General features: G+C 36.7%; 1 protein-coding gene across 2 annotated transcripts; it reads left to right on the forward strand.

The window, feature by feature from the left end:
* The first annotated feature begins 7,730 nt into the window (after window positions 1-7,730).
* LOC135153150 (1-acylglycerol-3-phosphate O-acyltransferase ABHD5-like) lies at window positions 7,731-19,123 on the forward strand. Of its 2 annotated transcripts, XM_064095176.1 has the most exons (8): window positions 7,739-7,977; window positions 9,991-10,076; window positions 11,034-11,350; window positions 12,033-12,240; window positions 13,021-13,135; window positions 13,844-14,030; window positions 15,017-15,143; window positions 17,525-19,116. In XM_064095176.1, exons 1-7 carry the CDS (start codon window positions 7,844-7,846, stop codon window positions 15,104-15,106), a joined length of 1,137 nt encoding a protein of 378 aa, XP_063951246.1. In that variant the 5' UTR covers window positions 7,739-7,843; the 3' UTR covers window positions 15,107-15,143; window positions 17,525-19,116. The 2 variants fall into 2 exon arrangements, with proteins under 2 accessions (XP_063951245.1, XP_063951246.1); XM_064095175.1 differs by having other exon boundaries at window positions 7,731-7,977; window positions 15,017-19,123.
* The last annotated feature ends 316 nt before the right edge of the window (window positions 19,124-19,439 follow it).

Raw genomic sequence — 19,439 nt, forward strand, 5'->3', positions numbered from 1 at the left:
TAAAAAATAGGGGTTCATGTGCTTGTTTTTAAACTATCAGTATTTTTATTAGAGCAAATGTGCTTTTTAAAACACCAAAAATGCGCCGCATGCTTTGTATCTATGTGAAGAAAAAATCAAAACCACTCTACCATTTATTCAAACTCGGGGTAATATTCGTGATTCTTGGCAGCACTGCAGAGTAAAGTATTTTGAAATTGTAGAGAATCTTTTTTTTAATGGTCCATGGAATAATTCCATTTTTTAGCTTCATGAAATAATGCATCGGATCTGCAGTTAAAGTGCAGAAGATGAGAAAAATAAGCTCATACCCGCAGCTAATTAATCACCTGTTCATCCATTGTGACGTCAGCGCGCAGAGTGTAAACTATGCGCAGATCATAATGCGCACAAACATAACTGTGGAACGTCCTTAACTACAGGCATGTAATAGAGTCAGGGTTGCCTGGTCCACTTTTCCAGGGGGACACATTTTCCCACGGAAAATTTGACAAGCAGAAAAAAAAGTCATTAAAAAAAATTAAGGTAATTTTGTCCCACGTGCAATTTGACAAGCAAACAAGAGAGAGAGAGAGAGAGAGAGAGAGAGAGGGAGAGAGAGAGAGAGTGAAAGGTCCTCACTTGTGTATGAACGACATATTCACATTAAAAATATTTGCTGTGACTCGCAAAGAGGGGGGGGGGGCACACTTGTGTATGAACGAAATATTTACATCAAACATATTGCCTATGACTCTCAAAGGAGGGGGGGGGGCGGCACGGTCTGGAAATGCCGCCCCCTGGATCTGCCACTGAATAGAATTATGTACAATGTAGAACATATTTGCGACATTATACTTTAAATAACTATACATGTTTAAGCCCCATAACAATTTCCTGTTACAAAGCCTCAAAGTGAACTGGGTTTCATCTTCAACTAACCTCTTTCATCTGCGCGTTTTCGACAAGCATCGAGATCAGCCAGCATGTAGGCGACCAAGAGATCGGCTTCGATTTCCTCGATGACCTCCGTCATGATGTCGATGAGCCATGATTCGATCTGGTCATCGTACGTCATCGTGATGGAAGAAGACCCATTCGGTTGTCGGAATCCCTTCTTCCCTCTTCTCTTTCTATTCCTCCTTCCTCGCATCCTCCTTCCATTCGACTGCGACTATCAATGCAATCATTCAGAGTTAGATTTCCTCAGAATTACGGCTTTATTTACCATAAAATCGTCAAAATTTGTGTAGCATGAACTCAATCACAGTCGCCCTCAGCACCCCCCAACACTCACAAAATTCCAAAGAGAACAAAATAAAATTACATCTTCAGATGATAATGTGTAATCAAGTGAGCGTTTCATCATGTTCATAGCAGGAGTTGTCGGATGTTTTGTCGGGCAAAATATGTTTTATCCAAGATTATTAAGAAAGTTATAAAATTTGGCAAGTTATGGGACAAAATGAAAAATGAATCGCTCTCCCGAAGTCGAGATAACATTTTGACGTTTATGGTAGTAATACTATATCTAAGGCAAAAGGAACATTTACAAGCTAAAGTTTTTTGATAGAAATTAAACATTTACTTCTATATGTCGGGTTTGTTTAACAAATTTAATACTAAATGGGGTCACTTCGTTCTTTATTTATTTGAGGGATACTGTGAAGCATTGTTGTTGTTGAGTTTATTTATTGATTATAATTACTTTTACTTGTGTATATTTTGAAATTATTTGACTAAAATAAAAAGCCTATGAAGGCTAAAAAAAAAAAAAAATAAATTGTCGATAAGCAGTCAATGATAATATTAGAAATAAAATTTTCGCCTACCTTTTGTGATAAATCCACGTCTTCCTCATTCTCCTCATCATTCTCCATTTCATCTTCCTCATCGTTCTCTCCTGGTTGCTGTCGGCTCATCAGGTGTTGATCGATCGCCATGCTGAAAGCCGTGTTCAAATCGTAAAGACGTCGCAAAACTACTCGTGCAGCATCCTTGTTATATTCATAGAATTCAGATTGCAAAAAGACATAAATATCATTGAAATGTTGTAAATATTGGGATTTAAAAAAAAGGAATGATGTTGTCCTTATAATGGATTAAGAGCTGAGGGTAATAATAAAACAAAGGAAACGAAATAAATATAATTTATGAGTAATTTTAAGCAAATTTAGCAATGAGAAGGAAAAGAAAATATCAGAAGCTAATCAAGTTTTACAGACATTAATCAACAGTATTGGGACCCCCCCCCCCAAGAGAATTTCCCCCAAAATTCGAAGCAAACTCTCCATTTATAAATATCTTCCCCTAACTCTTAGTTTCAATTGGCACTGTATTTTTGTATTTCTTTGGAATTTCTGTTTATCGATAATTCGAAATAACAATAAAATATCCCCATTGGAAAGAACAGTGTCCTACAATGTATGCCACAGTGTGTTCACAGCACTAGCGTACCTAAGGGGGGGGGGCAGACTGCCCCCCTGACGAGTCAACTCATGCAGGGGACGTATCCCTGCCCCCCCTGACGAGTCACAACTGATACAGGGGACGTCCCCCCTTTTTGAGAAGCCAAATTAATCATTTGTAATGTAAAAATGCAATAAAAACAGACGTGTACCCCCTCTTTTGAACCTGAAGACCTTTTTTTTTTTGCTTGTCAAAATTTTTCGCGGACGAAATATCCTCCAAAAAATTTGCCCCCCTTCTAGAAAATCCTAGGTACGCCAGTGGTTCACAGTGTGGAACACAATGTGAAATCACCTTCACACTATTAACTTTAAGCATTTCAACAGTGTGAATCACATAAGTCGACATAGTCGACCATGTGAACACACTGTGAACAGGCACAAAGTCGTGGTGTCCATACTGTGAACATATCTTCACACTGTTAAATTTCAGCATTTCAACAGTGTGAATCACATAGTCGACCATGTGAACACGCTGTGAACAGTCACACTGTCGAGATGTCCACAGTTTGAAAATATCTTCACAACGTTGAATTTGAGAATTTTAACAGTATGAATAATATTTTCACATAGTTCACTATATGACCAAACTGTGATCACATTGTGTTCTATCTAGCAGGATATAACTCGAAAGGAAACAACAATTAAAATCATCCGAATCAGAAACTTAAGTAAGACCCTTTTTTCTTTTGTTTCTCTAAATTTCATGACTAAGATATTAATTTATGTTCATTGACATTTACCCTTTGTGCACTTGTCGTCAAAGATGTATCGGGGCAGCAGACCCCCTTCTCCTCTTCATCGTAACTCTTAGCAGTGTCTCCCTCTTCACTGGAAATACTGGTACAAACGCTCGGTACAGACGTCGGTGATGGTCCCGGACCAATGGGTGCTTTCTCCGAGGTGCTTGGTCCTTCAGGGGTGCTGGTAGGTGTCTGCAGTGGTTTGCTATCCATACCCCAAGTCATCGGGGCTCCAGGTGGGCGTGGTCGGGTCAACCTTGTGCCGTCTGCTTTGGCCCACTATACATATTGAAGCAGATTTCATCAAAGTTCGTGAAAAGTCTCAAGAGGATTAAAACATTCGCAATATCATTGAAAACATAAAATTATGACAAATTGAATCGCCGAAATGTACGTTCTCCTGAAGACGTTATAGACCTACGTTTTACTATACACCTTGTTGTTGCTGTTTACATTTAAATTTTCCATCAGTCATACATCTATCTAACACTATATCCTTCCTCATCATCATTTTGTATACAGTACGGTTATCGTTTAAATTGAAGTCAATCAACTATTCTTTCAAACTTATTTGCATAGATTTCTGTGTTTTTCTTTTCTCTTTAGGCATTTCATAATTATTATTCAATCATAGTCCTCATACTTAGGAATAAAAACGATGTTGAAATTAAGAAAATAAAAAAAAACATTATAATTCAATTGACACAAACAAGACAAGAAGAATGAGAAGAAATTGTATTTCAATTTGCATGGGGTAGATAGAAAAAAATACACATACCTTCCTCATGTAATACGAATCGTTTGTTTTCCCTGGACAATAATCATAACGGGGAGGATGTGGCCCTGCTACCCCCGCCCACTGGTATATAAAAAAATAAAAATACATTTGGTATGTCAAATTGTTTATGGGGGATTCTTGGTAAACACAAATGCATCCTCTTCAATGAACATTGATGTAATGAGCCATTTTTTAATGGGTTGATCGATACGCTTTCAAACAAACTAGTTAAATTGACGATTAAAAAAGTCAGCTTGGTGCAATAAGAATATAGTCATCTTAATAGAAGGATGAAGGTGGTAAATAAAGACAAAGGAAATCAAATGAATTGAGGGAAAACGGCTGAAAGATAGGCAGAAAATTGTGCCAATGTGTAATCAAAAATAAAGATAGACAAAAGTAGACATGGTAGAGAAGATGTTGGCCTATTGTGAGAATAAGATACAGAGGGAGAGAGAGAGAGAGAGGGGGGGGGGGGTAATCCATTTCCCCTTTTTATTGTTTTAGTCTAGTTCTCATTTCAATTAGCATAATTTTCATCATGAAGTCTTACTTACTAAAGAAGATACATGACCTTAATAAATCATCAATATGTTAGGGACATTCCACATTTACCTTATATATATCTCTATTTATATTTCTTTCAGAATAAATAATTCCATTTAGATGTAAATTATTGTTCATATAAGCTAGTGGGGGGGGGACTTAATTATTTTGTTAGGCCTTTATAAAAGTTCTTGACACGCATCAATCACATTGATTATGATTTTAAAAATACCTTTTTACGGTATTGTCCCTTGCTGCCCTTCTTCCAAACACCAAATCCTCTTAGAGGTGTATTGCTACTTTCCCGGGTATTTTTACAAGGTTTAACTTGTAGACAACCCATATTGAAAACGAAATCGTCAACAAATTTGCCAAAATAATCGACAGAGAAATCTCACGCAAGAGATATTCTATATAGTCAATGATCGGTGATCAAATCCCAATATTTTGATTGCCAGTTATAGTGGCCCAGCAACCGATGTGCGCGAGATTTAATGACGCAACAATAACTGAATACGCGAAATTCGGTCAATGTAACATAAGTAACGTATGCCCCTACCCTGCCCCTACCCTATGCCCCAACCCGCCCCCTTCGCATTATCCCGATTATTTGACTAGCGAGGTATGTATCTCATCCCTGAATTCAAACGAACAGTGTTTGAAATATCCCCTTTTCAGGTCAGTAGGCCTATCAGTTATTTTCAGCATGCCTATCAGTTATTTTCAGCATTCGCATTAAAGGCTGAAATATTATGACTTTAAAATAAATCAGGCACTGAAAATAATCAAAATTGGTATGCTATTTTAAAGATCTGCATTATTTCTGCGAAATGAAGTTCTATGCATATCTTCAAGAATATTCAATGAGCAAATTAATAATGCAATATCCAAACTTGTTCTTTTGTATTTTATTACATGAAATTATGTTTATTAAAGTTATGTCCTCTTCATTTAAAGGCGTGCGTAAAATATCCATTGGAATATCAAACATTGTTAGTTCGCACTTCTATGATTACAAAAAGTGATGTAGAATTTCCTGTTAGTTAGTACTAGTACTTCGCATTTCCAATAATTGTTTATTGGATATATATTTGGTTCTTTATTTAAAACGTCCATATATTATTTTTTTCTAGATCGAAGTATAAAAAAAAATCAGGTCGCTCTTCGCGCTCGCATCAATATTGTTCATTATATACCCATCTTGATCATTGGTACAAAAAGTGCTGAGAATGTCACCCTTTCAGGTCAGAATATACATAATTTTCTGCTCGCGTTTCGCTCTTGCATTATTTGGTTGAGTCACTGCAAACAGTCCTAAACAGGGCCCTTTTCCTCTTTTCAGGTCAGAATATCACAAATTTCATCTCTGGCTTCGCGCTCGTATATTTTTTACTTAATGCCTATAGCCCGGGCCTATAGATACGCGTCTGATCACCATTACAAAAATTGTTCTAAGTGTTCACTTTTCAGGTCTCAATCCATGCCCCGGGAGACGGAACAAGCCTATACAAAGGTTCTCTCTTTATAATTCGGAACCCCCTTATAGAAAATCATGGTTAGGGCCTGAGCAGGATGTGTATCTTATTAAACGGAATGGGAGCGCGAAGCGCGGGTGAGATTTTTCTTTAAGTGACCGGAAATATTGTCTCTTTTTCCAATTCTTCCCCTTGTTTTAAATTATTAAATTTCATTTCTCCTATTACCTTCTTTTTTTTTCTGTTATTCTTCCCTTTTTTTCTTTCCTCATGTTCTTTTTTTGTTCTCACCCTTTTTTGGGGGCGCCGTCAAATGAAGGGGGGCGCTTCACACCTCCTGGATCCTCCTCTGATGTTTATTGGATTATAATACATACATTGATGGTTATGAATCTCCATGTACTCTTGGGAAATGAAATTTGCATAAAATAAACCGGTATAGATAAAATAATACATTTGAATATTAACATGCTTCTGTTTTATATTTCAGTTATTTATCCATTCATTTCTTGAATGATGCGTGCATAGACTTCCTTTTAAATAGGACAGGATCAAGGGAAATGATTTTGGTCAATTCTTTTTTTTAAATTGAATTCTTAGAATGGGCATGGCTATACCAAAGTTGGTTGATAAAAACACAAAAACAAAACATGTTGATGCAGTTTAGCAAACAGTTTCCGTAAATAAAATGATAATGAGAATGGAGTTATGGATTTTAAAAAAGTTTTGGTTTTGTAAAGTCGCGATAAGCTGCAAAACTGCTGCATCATGATAAACCAATCACTGCATGGCGCAACCCCCCAAAAAGTTCCACGACCGAAAAACTGTAAGAAAATAGCAAAATGATAAAAAAATTGTAATGAAATAATTTTCTGGATATGTTACAATACGTCATAAAACTATATTTTCAATTAATTGAAGTTTGAATTTGCTTACTCGCTTCGCTCGCCCGTCGGGCTATATATTTTTCATATGCCCATTTCATTACGAAACTAAAACCATGTTTTTTTTTTCAATTCGATTCAATTCGTTTCCTCTGTCAATCTTTGCATATTTACAATGATAATTCAGTTTATTTAATACAACATAAACATTAAAATTAATGTGTACAATACAATAACAAAATAAAATCTAAAAGGGAATGAGATTTACTAAAAAGCAAAGCATATAGGCTCCCTTTTATAATATTCTATAAATTATGATAGCAAATACACTTTAAATGGACATAAAAATAATCAATATATTGCTGAACTTAAGACAGAATGCACCCCAAAAGGCCCATTCGAGTAATAATAATAATAAAATAAATCGAACCAGCTTAATGCTAAACTGAGTTTTATCAAAGAACGGATGCAAAATAAGAAAGTTATGACATCAAAAATTTGGCATAATTTCAAAAAACATTTATATGCACATACTGGTCAGGATGCAAAATATGACGTCATCCACTTACTATTTGATATTTGTTTCAAAAGAAAAAAAGAAGAAATATTTGAATTTTCTCCTGATAATAATGTGTAACAATGCATGTTGATAGAATTTTCCAAATTTATGCTAATTCAATTTTTCTCGATAACACTGAATGTTTTTGTAGGAGTGGACAATCTTTTATCTTTAAGTTTCCTCTTTCTATAGACACAAAGTAGGTCTAGAAGCTGACAAATAATATTCGCTGCGCTGCACTGAGGAACAAACTTCCAAAAATACATATGACGTCATTGTTTACACTCATGACCGGACCGCAGGTACATACGGTACCGGTGTATGAAAAGGATGACTTGCAGTTTTTTGGCTGCTTATGCAATCGATCCATAAATTACTAAATTTGGTGGATTTAGACTATTTTTCGTAAAGATGACAACTACAGAGTCCGTACAAGAACCAGACTTGAGCTCAAGCAGTGACAAGAAGAGAGAAATGACGATAGAAAACGGAAACGAAAGGCAGATTTGCCAAAGATCATGCAGTTTGAGGCGGAATGATGACGGGTAAGTTACGGGCGCTCGGCCTGTCTGTGTCGCGGGGCCGGGTAACCCAGGGAGCTCCCGCCCGCGCAGCGCCCGCTGCGCGGGCGAGAGCTCCCTGGGTTAGGGGCCGGGTAGCTCAGCTCTGCGCCGCCGTCGATAAGCAAGTTCGTGTTGTAATTAAGAGGGAGGGGCGGGGGTAGCCAGGCGGCTTCTTGAGAGTAAAAATCATTTACTAACGAGAGTATACGTTAGTAAATGATTTTTACTCTCAAGAAGCCGCCTGGCTAGGCGGGGGGGGGGGGGGGGGTATCCGGACACTTTTTAGCATTTTGAAGCCTTCTTTTTGTCTTGGGATTAACACAAAAAATATAAATTCCGTAGTTGCAATCTACTTAAACTTTTTTCTCTATATATCAATGATATTATTGTCAAAAACTTTTTCAAAAACTTTTTTTAGGCCTAAACTTTTCATCATGCTTGAGCTTTTTACTTTTTCCAAATCCAAATGGATGTTTAAAACTCGATTGACCAGACACACAACTGGGTATACAATGGGAGGCTGAAATGAATGTCAAACATTAATCGTACCAATGGCAATGCAGACATACATTACGTACGTACCATCCAAAATGTAATGTACCGTTAAACTGGTCAGGAAAAAGTGACGTCACAATGAAAATATGATTCAACGCATTGCATGTGCTCATTGCAGGTGCAATACATGTAGCCTAGGGCAGGGCTTACTGGCTGAAATGTGCATTGCTGCTGCAGATCAGATGCGTGTTTGAAGGATTTTCCTTTCGCTTTCAAAATTTTCTTTCTTTTCATAGATTATTCATATTTTCGCTAACTTCCGAGGTGTTGTACAACACAAATAGCGAATATTCTTATTCAAGCAATGGTGCGACTGTAGAGTCAAAGGGGTACATTCCACGGGGGAAAACATAACGGGTGGGGGAAAAACTTATTTTGTCACCGATCGTCACCGAAGCTTGCACTTTGGTCTTATCTTAGCTGAGCTGACCAGCCAACAACAGCAAGTCAAAATAGTGGCAAAATATGTTGATGTATATAGTAGTGATGTGAAGTATTCTTGGTGTTGGTAGAGATGCACAATTGTGTGAATATAAATGTAGCACTAGCAGTAGAAAAACCCGGTCGTTGAGTATCAAAAGGCTAAGAAGAAGATACAGATATGTATCAGAGAATAACAGGTCCTCCTTGCAGTAAATCAGACTATCCAAGTGGGGATGAGATCCTGGGGCTGGCCTGACCATGCAGCATTGCACATTTGCTGATCACTAATGCATGCATGAGTGCACAGGGTGGATGTGTCCACTCCATGAAGAGCAAGTGTGTGTTACACACACCCTCCAACACATAGAGATGTATTATATATGCTCTAACCCAACTCTCATATAGGGAGCATGAGCAATCGCGCCTGCCCCAGGCTGTGATATAAACAACATTTTGCATTCAATGAAAGAAAGAGACACTCTATTCAACTCGGCTAACACCTGTACGAATAGAGCATCTTTCTTTCACCTTGGCTTATGCGAAATCTTGCAGCATCGCACTCATGGCTATTCACTATTTGTATACTGTATGAAGGGAGGGGGGGAGGGGGACCTAAAGCTATGCACTTTGTTTACATACAATAAAAACTATGGAAATTCAATATTTTAATGGATTGTCTTACTCTAATTTTGATTAAGTTGGAATGAAATAGCATGACAACTCCCTTTTGTGGAGTGACACTGCACTGCAATGTTGAGGAGAGACACTGACTCATAAACTGCAAGTGTAATATTTGGACAGCCACCTTGTTTTTCATCTAGAGTTTAGTTTTTCTCCCATCAAATCATGATTACATTCAGAGAGGGCCTATCAAACTTCATTTAATTTTGTCTTAACTATATCTAAAATTGAACTTAAACTCTCAAACTTCTGTACAAATCATATATCCAATTATCAATAAAGTTACATAGTGACCTCTACCTTCGCTTTTATTTTTCATATCTTTAATGTTTCCAGAGAAGGATTTTTATATCGATGGATGCCGAGATGGAGTCCTACATCAGCGAAGCTTCTAGAAAAAGCAGAGGAGAAAATTCTGGGATGTAAGTTGAACATTTAAAGTCCTGTTCGACCTGTTGGGAAAAAATGAAAGCAAGAACCATGAAAATCTAAGTTTTTTATGCAATGTAATTATATTATTCAAGGTATGATCCAAAATTGTTCCAGTCAATCATTCATCCATCTGTATTCCTGCCTATATGTATGCAGAGCATGTACCTCACTTTAGACTTAGGGTAATTTTCAATCTTATCATTCTCTTGATTCCCAAATCTTCCAACAGACACCAATTGAATTAGCATTATGAATATGATAAACATTTCTCAGTCGTTTGATTTTTCTTCCAAAATTCAATCTCATGACTAACTGGAAGTTTTAAAGAAGACTTAATCATCATTGCTTTCGTCCCTTCTGTCATTCTCAGTCTCAGTGAAATATGAAATGTGCATAGTTACACACAGAGCCTCCCCCCCAAAAAATAAAAATAAATGAATAAATTAAAGAAAATAGAAATATATATAGGGGTGGGTGCTCAGTAGCAGGTCCCAAGTGTACTTCAAAGTTAAAATCAATCATCTTCTAAATTCAGGTCATTGTAGTTTGTGCAATCTATACAAAATAAAGATGATATAGATCTTATATTTATTATTATTTTATCCCAAATCACAAAGTCATTAACAAATGACAAGCAGACTTTTGCAGGTCATGAATCATGATCTAAATGTCTCAGAGAAGAATGATGCCCTCTGGATCAAACCAACCTACTGTCATCTGAGGATGTGTCTACTCATATTCCTGTACAAAAACATTCTATTTTGTCATTATTATTATCACAAGTCTATCATGATATGAAATAAGCTGATGCAATTTTCTAAAACATTCATTTCTCGAGGGCCCAAGATCCCTGTTTGAATTCATGGTCCTGTAAAATGAAATGTGTTGGACTCGTAGTGCTTACCACTTAATGATATTTTTTCTACCTGACTACCCTTCTGCCTTAGGTCTAACTGTGCCATACAAATCTTTCTTTGCGGATATCGACAATGGAGTGAACAAAATCAGAACGCTGAAGATGAACCCTTCCAATTCGACCAAGACACCTTACGTCCTCATCCACGGTTTTGCTAGTGGCGTTGCACTCTGGGTAATGAACTTGGAAGGGCTGGCAGTCAACAGACCTGTCTATGCCATAGACGTCATGGGGTTTGGACGCAGCTCACGCCCCAAGTTTCCTTTCGGAGCAGAGGCTGCTGAAGCAGAGTTTGTGCGATCCATCGAGGAGTGGAGGAAATCTGTGGGCCTAGAGAAAATGATCCTGGTATGATTTTATCTTTCAAAATATCTGACAGGGAAATGTGTACTGTTCCTGCGGTGGTGATATGATCAACAAATAATCTCGTAGACTAGTTCAACAACACTGATTTGGAGGATTAATTTTGAATTAAAGTTGTCAGTGTAGTAGTATAGATTGTGCCTTTTAAACAGATTATCAAAATAATTTTTAATAAAAAATAAATAAATAAAAGAAAAAAGAACATGGAAAGAGGAACCCAGATTGAAATATTTAGAAAAGGTCAAGGATGATTAAGGTCTTTGAAATGAGCAACTACAACATTAAAAAATACCTTAAGTTCTGCAGCATGGAGACCAAATAATGCTTCGTAAATACCCATAGAACAACAAAATTTGAAACTTTAGATCTAGAAGAGCATCTAATATTATCCTTTCTTCTCTTTCTTCTTCTGCTGCTACAATCTTCAAAGGGCCGTGCAGCCTATCTTGAAGATGTTGCCTTAGTTGTTCAAAAAATTAAAGACATGCTGCACAGCATAGTGTATTCTGATTGCCTGTTTGGTGCCTTTCAATCCATGCACATATATCTTGTTCATTTGGTCTTTTTGGTTATGTATTGAAAGCGTAAAATCAAGAGTGAGCTAGATGAAGCATGTGGATGTAAACCATGTCCTCTAACTTCGTATTCTGTATCTTGATGTTTCCAGATTGGTCATAGCTTGGGTGGTTTCCTATCCTCGGCCTACAGCCTGGCCCACCCTGAGAGGGTGAAGCACCTAGTTCTCCTAGATCCTTGGGGTGTGGTCAAGAGAGACGAGGAGGAGAAGTTAGAGCTGCCTTACTGGGCTCGCATTGTAGGAACCATTGCACTGTCCTTCAATCCATTGTCAACGATCAGGGCAGCAGGGCCACTAGGTATACCTCTTGCTTTCCTTTGAGTCGACCCTGGGCAGGGGTGGATCTAGCGTTTTCCCAAGGGAGGGGGGGGGGGGGTTAACCAGGGCCCTGGGAACAATTTCTTTTACAGGGGGTGCTGGTGTAAATTTGACAAGCAAAAACAAAGGTTTCACTACCAAATGAAGGTCATTTTGATCCAGAGAAATTTTACAAGCAAAAAAAAGGTTTTACTAGAAAAATGAAGGCATTTTTGGTCCAGAGAAATTTGAATAGCACAAAAAAGGGTTTATATCCAAAATTTAGGCCATTACTTCGTTTACTTGGCAGCTCCGTAGATCCGCCACTGCTGGGTACAAAATATTGATAGCTTTGTCCTTCATTATGTAAGAAAAAACATTTTACCCACATTCCAATTTACCTTAATCAATGCTTGAGGTGGTGTATTAGTGTACGATACCAAATTTTGAATTTCATTCTCCAGTACTAGTTTTTATGAAAGAAGTTGTCTTGTCTATTTTAGCATGGGTAGTTACCTGTCCCCTATAACATATCTAACGTCAATATGTTGAATCTTACAGAAGTAAGTTTTAAATCAAGTGTTCAAAAGACCTTTTGAAATGAGGCCCGGACACATACATGTAGTAGTGTTTCAAATTATTGCTTATCTGGGTTAAGTGCAAGAAAGTGAATACAGACAATATACAAAATGGACACCAAACATCATCAGCCATTACCTAGTTTATGTCCTCACAAGTGACATTGAAAATGAGATATTTTTTTCTTTTCATGATTTTTCAGGACCTTATTTGATTAGAAAAGCAAGAGGAGAAACTGTTGGAAGGAAGTTTTCATCGCTCTTCAGTGATGATCGCATTTCACAGTACATCTACCACTGCAATGCACAGTATCCAGCGTAAGTCTCTCAAAAACTTGCTTATTTCACCTGCCATTAGATGAAAATTACTAATTTTTTAATCCCATGTCATATCTATCACTACATTATTCATCTTTCCGATCTTTCTATACCCCCTGCCAAACAAAGTTTGAAGGTTTATATACGAATCAGTGTACTGTCAGTCAGGTGGTCAGTCAGTCGGTCCATTGCAAATCTTGCGCTTCGAACTACTTTCTCATTTTTTAACCAATTCTCATGAAATTTGGAATTCACATTGGTCTTTGGGTAAAGATTTGCAAGTCATATTTTGTGTGTGTGTCCAAAATCGTGTTGCCATGGTACCACACATGGCCAAAAACCCAGGAAAACTTGTTGGGGACCAAACTACTTCCCCAGTTTTTGTCCAGTGCTCATAAAGACATGCAAGATTCATTTTTCAAATGTTTTGGAAGTAGTATTACCACTGTAACGGAGTAGGACGGGGATATTAATCACCTTCATAGATATTTTTATTTCAAACATTTATCATTGTTTGATTCTTGATGGGGGGGGGGGTAGTGGTGGAGGGGCATGGTTTTATTTTCTCTGCCCCTCTAGACTCTATGATTGAGAAAAATACACAGAAAAGTGGTCTATTATGAAAGCACTTATCAAAGCCTCACCAAGCATTGTGAGGTTACCTTCCCTATTTCAACTTGTTTCAATTTCTCTTTGCTCAAACTGCAGTGGTGAACAAGCTTTCAAGGATATCAGCATGCAGGTTGGTTGGGCCAGGAACCCCTTAGAAGACAGGATAGGAGAGTTACCAGCCCACATCCCCATCAGTATGATCTACGGATCAAGGAGCTGGATGGACTTCACTGGAGGGAGCCTGGTGAAGCAGTTAAGACCTAACTCCAGGGTAGATGTCAGGGTAAGTGTGGGGTAACGGTAGTTCCTTTTATACGGCACAGGTATCCCACCAATACTGTTTAAAGGGAAGTGACAGAGACAGTACCCAAAGGGAGAGATTCTCGATTTGCCCCCCCCCCCCCCCCGGATCTTGGACATGAAACAAATGTTCATACCAATAATCAGCCTGTACATCCCCTACCTTCTACCGATTACTGTCAGTTTCTCACTCCAGGGTAGATGTCAGGGTAAGTGTGGAATAATGGTAGCTCCATTTTCACAGCATAGGTATCCCACCTATACTGGCGATAGGGAAGTGACAGAGGCAGGACCCAACGAGAGAGCTGCTCGTTTTGTTCTCCCCCCCCCCCCTTTCCCTGATCTTGGACATGAAACAAATGTACACGCCCAATAGTCAGCTTGTACTTCCCCTACCTCCTACTGATTACTGATTACAAATTGAATTTGCCCATTCATGATCCAAAAAATCATGATCATGCTCCAATTTAAAAAAGGAAGCACCAAACTGTTGGTGCTTTTGATTGGATGTTAAACAAACGAGAATCAGTATGAAGTTTTTTTTTTTTCACTTTTGTCTATTATTTTTTTATTGCAAAATTATCAGAAACTCTATTTGATCATAACTAGAATGGAACTGCTTGATTTTAATAGTGGGACAGGTGAATACAAAATGTTGCATGAGTTTAAAAACTGGCCCCGCAAGTGTCATAAATTTGGTTTCATAAAAAAACTTGTAATGCTGAACAATGAGAGACCCCCCCCCCCCTTCCATACATTCGGGGTATAATTGAACAAATAAGGGCCTTATCAGGATATTTCTATCGGTCACAACATTTTTTCTTAACTGATATGAAAAGAATGAATTTGAATTGAATTGAATTGAATGAGGCAGCTTTAAAAAATCTGACCATGGCATACCTACAAGACATTCCTTTATCTGGAATTTTATAAACCTGATACAATTGATAATTATCAATCTTCTTGCAGATAATTAAAGGAGCAGATCACCATGTTTATGCTGATAAAAGTGGCCAGCTCAACGAATTAATCAACTCATTGTGCAAGGATTCATCGTGAGAAACCATGGGTCTGCTTTATTATATCTGACCAATCTGTAAGCACCTCACCCAGTCTGTAGACTGTTAATAAACCAGAGACATCAATTGTAGGCTATTATCTGAGTTCAGACCCCACAGTATCCTATAACTTGACATGATTCCTCCCTTTAAGCCTATTCGGAGTCATCAGTGTATTTTCAGGTTAATTCCAGCCGTATGTACAAAACATCTGATTCTTGGTGATTTGGGGCCTCTGGTCAATATTGAAGATAAATTTAAGGAGCTGTAATGTGCAGCTGAACTTGTCAGTGTCTTGATTGTCGTAAGCAGAGATAGTATGTGGTGAATTTAAAGATCAGTTTACATGTACATGTTGTTGTGGCTTATATGACAAGTATCATTCAGGCATGAATATTTGCGCCAGTTTCGAGGTTTTGTAGTCTTGTTGCCAAACACCCTCTCACGCTATGTGACTGATGGAATTTGTGCATGTATTGTAAACACCTGGGGTGTTTCACAAAGATTCTTCAAGTATGACTTTAAAATGTTGATGCGTACATGATACATGTACGTAATGCATAATCACATTAAACAATACGCAGTAGTGCGCGTTGTCCTCGCATAATCTGACCAAAGCGGTCATGCCTTTTATACCGCACGCAACTAGACATTCAAGTGCGACTCTTAAGTCATACTTAAATCTTTGTGAAACACCCCCTGATAACCATGACCTAATTTCTTCCCCATTGTGAAAATCCCTCGTGATATTATCATTCATTTTATAGATTAAGTCATTCATTTAAAATGAAAGGAAATTTCGACTTTATTTTTTATTTTTTTTGTTCAGTTATTTTCTTGAATCAAAATAAGTTGAAGTAGATTTAGAGCATTGAACTGAAATACTTTTGATTAAATCCAAGATATGATTGGATTTCAAATAGAAAACTAATGTTAGTTTTGAAAAGGATTTATTTGAATTGAATATATTCATGCCTTGATGTTTGATGAGTAGCCCTTGATTTGGTGGTGATTATGCACTTCAAAGTTTCCACTACACACTGTTTGTTTTGGGGGTATTTTCAAGTATTTTGATAGTACTGGATCATCCAGATGAACCACAATGCATATGACATTAACTTTCAAATACCCATATAACAATCATGATGCAGCAATTTATTATGTCCGTTGATATTCTTTTTCTTTTTTTAAGTCAATAGAAATGACTGAAATTTTGAATCATTCTGTGTGTATATGTGCGTGTGTACATGTACCTCATTATTGATATAGAGGTGGCATACGGCCAATGAATTGATAAAATGAACATGTCTGTATTTACAATTATATAAAAGTAAAGTTTTTAATTCAATAAGTAATACATGTAATGTGATGTAACCAAATGCAGCCAGTTGGTTAAATGATATCATATTTCTAGAATGACTTCATGCCTTGCACCAGTGCAATTATAACCTCTTATTAAGTACTCCTAAGCATATATGTAGAGTAGTTTTAATTTTTGAAAGACAACATTTAACACTGCACTGGTTTTTTACCATAGATTGACAAATGATGTTTTCATGACAATTCTTTGTGCTGTGAATAGTACTAATGATATTTAGTGCATATGATGTATTTCGTTTGTTGTAAAACCAAATTAGAGCAATAGGTGTATTTCGTTTGTTGTAAAACCAAATTAGAGCAATAGGTGTATTTCGTTTGTTGTAAAACCAAATTAGAGCAATAGGTGTATTTCGTTTTTTGTAAAACCAAATTAGAGCAATAGGTGTATTTCGTTTGTTGTAAAACCAATTTAGAGCAATAGGTTACTCATTACTGCCATTGCACAAGGATGACCATGCACCATAATACATTTAATGTTAAAGGAGAATGAAACTCTTGGAGCAAGTTAGCTTTTGTGAAAGCAGAAAAATCAAAGAATAAGATCAACAAAAGTTTGAGTAAAATAGGACTAGCAATTGAAGTGTTATGAGCATTTGAATGTCGAGATCACTAATGCTATGGAGATCCTCCCATTGGCAATGCAACCAAGATCTATGATGTCACAGATGAACAACTCTCCCCTTTTGGACACTGAAAATATACCCCAAAACATCTCTTTTTGCTCATTCTAATCATATGACAAACGATTCATCAATGATATAATGTTGTGAAACCTCTGTACTTGTCCTCTCATAAAAAGAACACCTCACCTTGTGATAGACTCTATAAAAGTGAGAATATAAGTGAAATAAGTACTAAAGTAATGAGGGAGTTGTACGTGTGTGACATCACAGATCTTGGTCGCATTGCCAATGGGAGGATCTACATGGCATTAGTGATCTCAATATTCAAATGCTCATAACTTTCTTATTATTCATTCAATCTTCCTCAAACTTTCAACAATATGTTTCTTTGATTTTTCTCTTTGATATGGATTCAGCTGGTTTCAAGGGTTTCATTCTCCTTTAAGCTGTGGCCTGAAGTCTCACCTAACTTTAAAAAATGGACTGCTAACTTCAGACTTTGTCTACAGTGCTGTTCACAAAGGATTGTAGGAGATAAGCCTGACCTGTCTAGCAAATGAAATTTGGGGTGATGTCTTACATGTAAGACTGTAACCCAGTCTAGTTAGGTGATGGGTGTCAAGTCATAGTTTAACCATATCAGAGTCTGAGAATTGTGTATAACATTTACCTTGAACAGAAGGTATAGTGTCCAGAAAGATGTTCCAGCATATTGTAAACAAGGTAATATTGTTTTATTTGAACAAACTGCTAGATATTTTAAGTATGTCATTGACTAATATTTGAGCTTTTGAAAGAGAGTGGTATTTTCAAAAGTTATTACAGGGTTAGAGTCTAGACTTGTATATTCCACAGTTTGTATAGAGTGCTTTAGAAACAGGGCTGGTATTCGATTAATGGAGTTCTATTTTACTTTGCATTTTTACTTTACATAACTTGGCAGACTTCTAATTATTTTACTCATCAAGCTAGATGGAAGCAAAATACTTTTTAATGACCTTTGTGACATAACAAAGTCTACAACAAATAATGCGAAATTAATCCATCTGTGCGCAGCATGTGTGACTGCGGGTATGTACATCATCTGTTATACATTGAAACTGCACAAAAGCTAGTAATGGGGTTGACAAAGATTTAAGCAAAATATTTTTAGCCAAATATGGCAATTTAATAACAAAGATGGATAAGTATTTTACTTCGCAGCTTCGGCAGAATGTTTGTGGAGCTTAGCTTTATTTGGAATGACATTATATTATTCATCATGCAATTAAGAGGAAAAGAAAGTCACATTTGACTTATCTTGACTTGAATACTGAAAGGATTTTGAAAGCAAAGGAAATTCCACCTTGAGGGCAATGGAAATGTTGACTCTTCAAAATGGTATACAATTCTATGTTAATTTTATGATTGATTTATTGACTTTTCTTTTGTGGCATTAAAGACTTATTGTGCCCATTGGTAGAGATATTTATAGAATTATGTCAATTTGTAGCTTCTAAACAATGCCAATGTTTTTTTATCAATTTGAAAAAACAAACAGTGATATGAGATAAAGTACTTTAAGTTAAGGTTAAATTAGTTTACCAAGCGGCCGAGTCCCCTTTATGGACTACGGTGTGTGATAGTGTTTTATTTTTTTAGATTTTAATTTGAATATAGATTTAGATAATGCCATATTGACATCAAACTAACTGCACAGTTTATGTTATTAGCTGTGTATGACTACTTGTAAATATAGAGATATATTTTATGAATTATATAAGAGTAAATCAATACTTTTTTTCTCCTTTCATCATGATATACCTGCCTTTTAAATTGATTTCATGTACATGTATTGAATGCATGTGCAATATTTTTAAACAGATGTACAGATTTGAAATCTTGAAATTCGGTACTAATGTATATTTATGTACCAGTAAGTTTTAATTATAGATTATTTTACTTATTATGAATGTGATAAGTAATGCATCATGTAGAAAATATATAAAAAATAATAAAATATCCTTAGAAAAGTGAGTCTGCTATTTTCCATGTTGTTGGAGTGTGCAGGAAATTGTGAATATAGGAAGACTTGAATGATATATGGTTCCAGAAGAGCAATTACGAATGGTCAGAGGAGATGTGTTGAAACATGAATCACTATGCATCACTTTCAAGAGCCACATAACCAAACTATTATTGGAGTTTGTGAGGAAAATATTCTTGTAACTTTTGAAGGTTTCCATGGCGAAGGAGAGTGTAGCGGTTTCATAGTACACTATGTGTTCTCTTGTGGGCATATGTTGGTCATGAAAAGGCCAACATATTGTTGTTAGATCATATTATTAGATG

This window comes from Lytechinus pictus, chromosome 2, assembly GCF_037042905.1.
Source record: "Lytechinus pictus isolate F3 Inbred chromosome 2, Lp3.0, whole genome shotgun sequence".
Classification (NCBI taxonomy): domain Eukaryota; kingdom Metazoa; phylum Echinodermata; class Echinoidea; order Temnopleuroida; family Toxopneustidae; genus Lytechinus; species Lytechinus pictus.

Coding starts and splice junctions, on each gene's coding strand:
- LOC135153150 (XM_064095175.1), top strand. CDS start 7,844: ATGACAACTACAGAGTCCGTACAAGAACCAGACTTGAGCTCAAGCAGT. Junction 7,978..9,990: donor TTGAGGCGGAATGATGACGG/GTAAGTTACGGG, acceptor TAATGTTTCCAG/AGAAGGATTTTTATATCGAT. Junction 12,241..13,020: donor CAGGGCAGCAGGGCCACTAG/GTATACCTCTTG, acceptor ATGATTTTTCAG/GACCTTATTTGATTAGAAAA.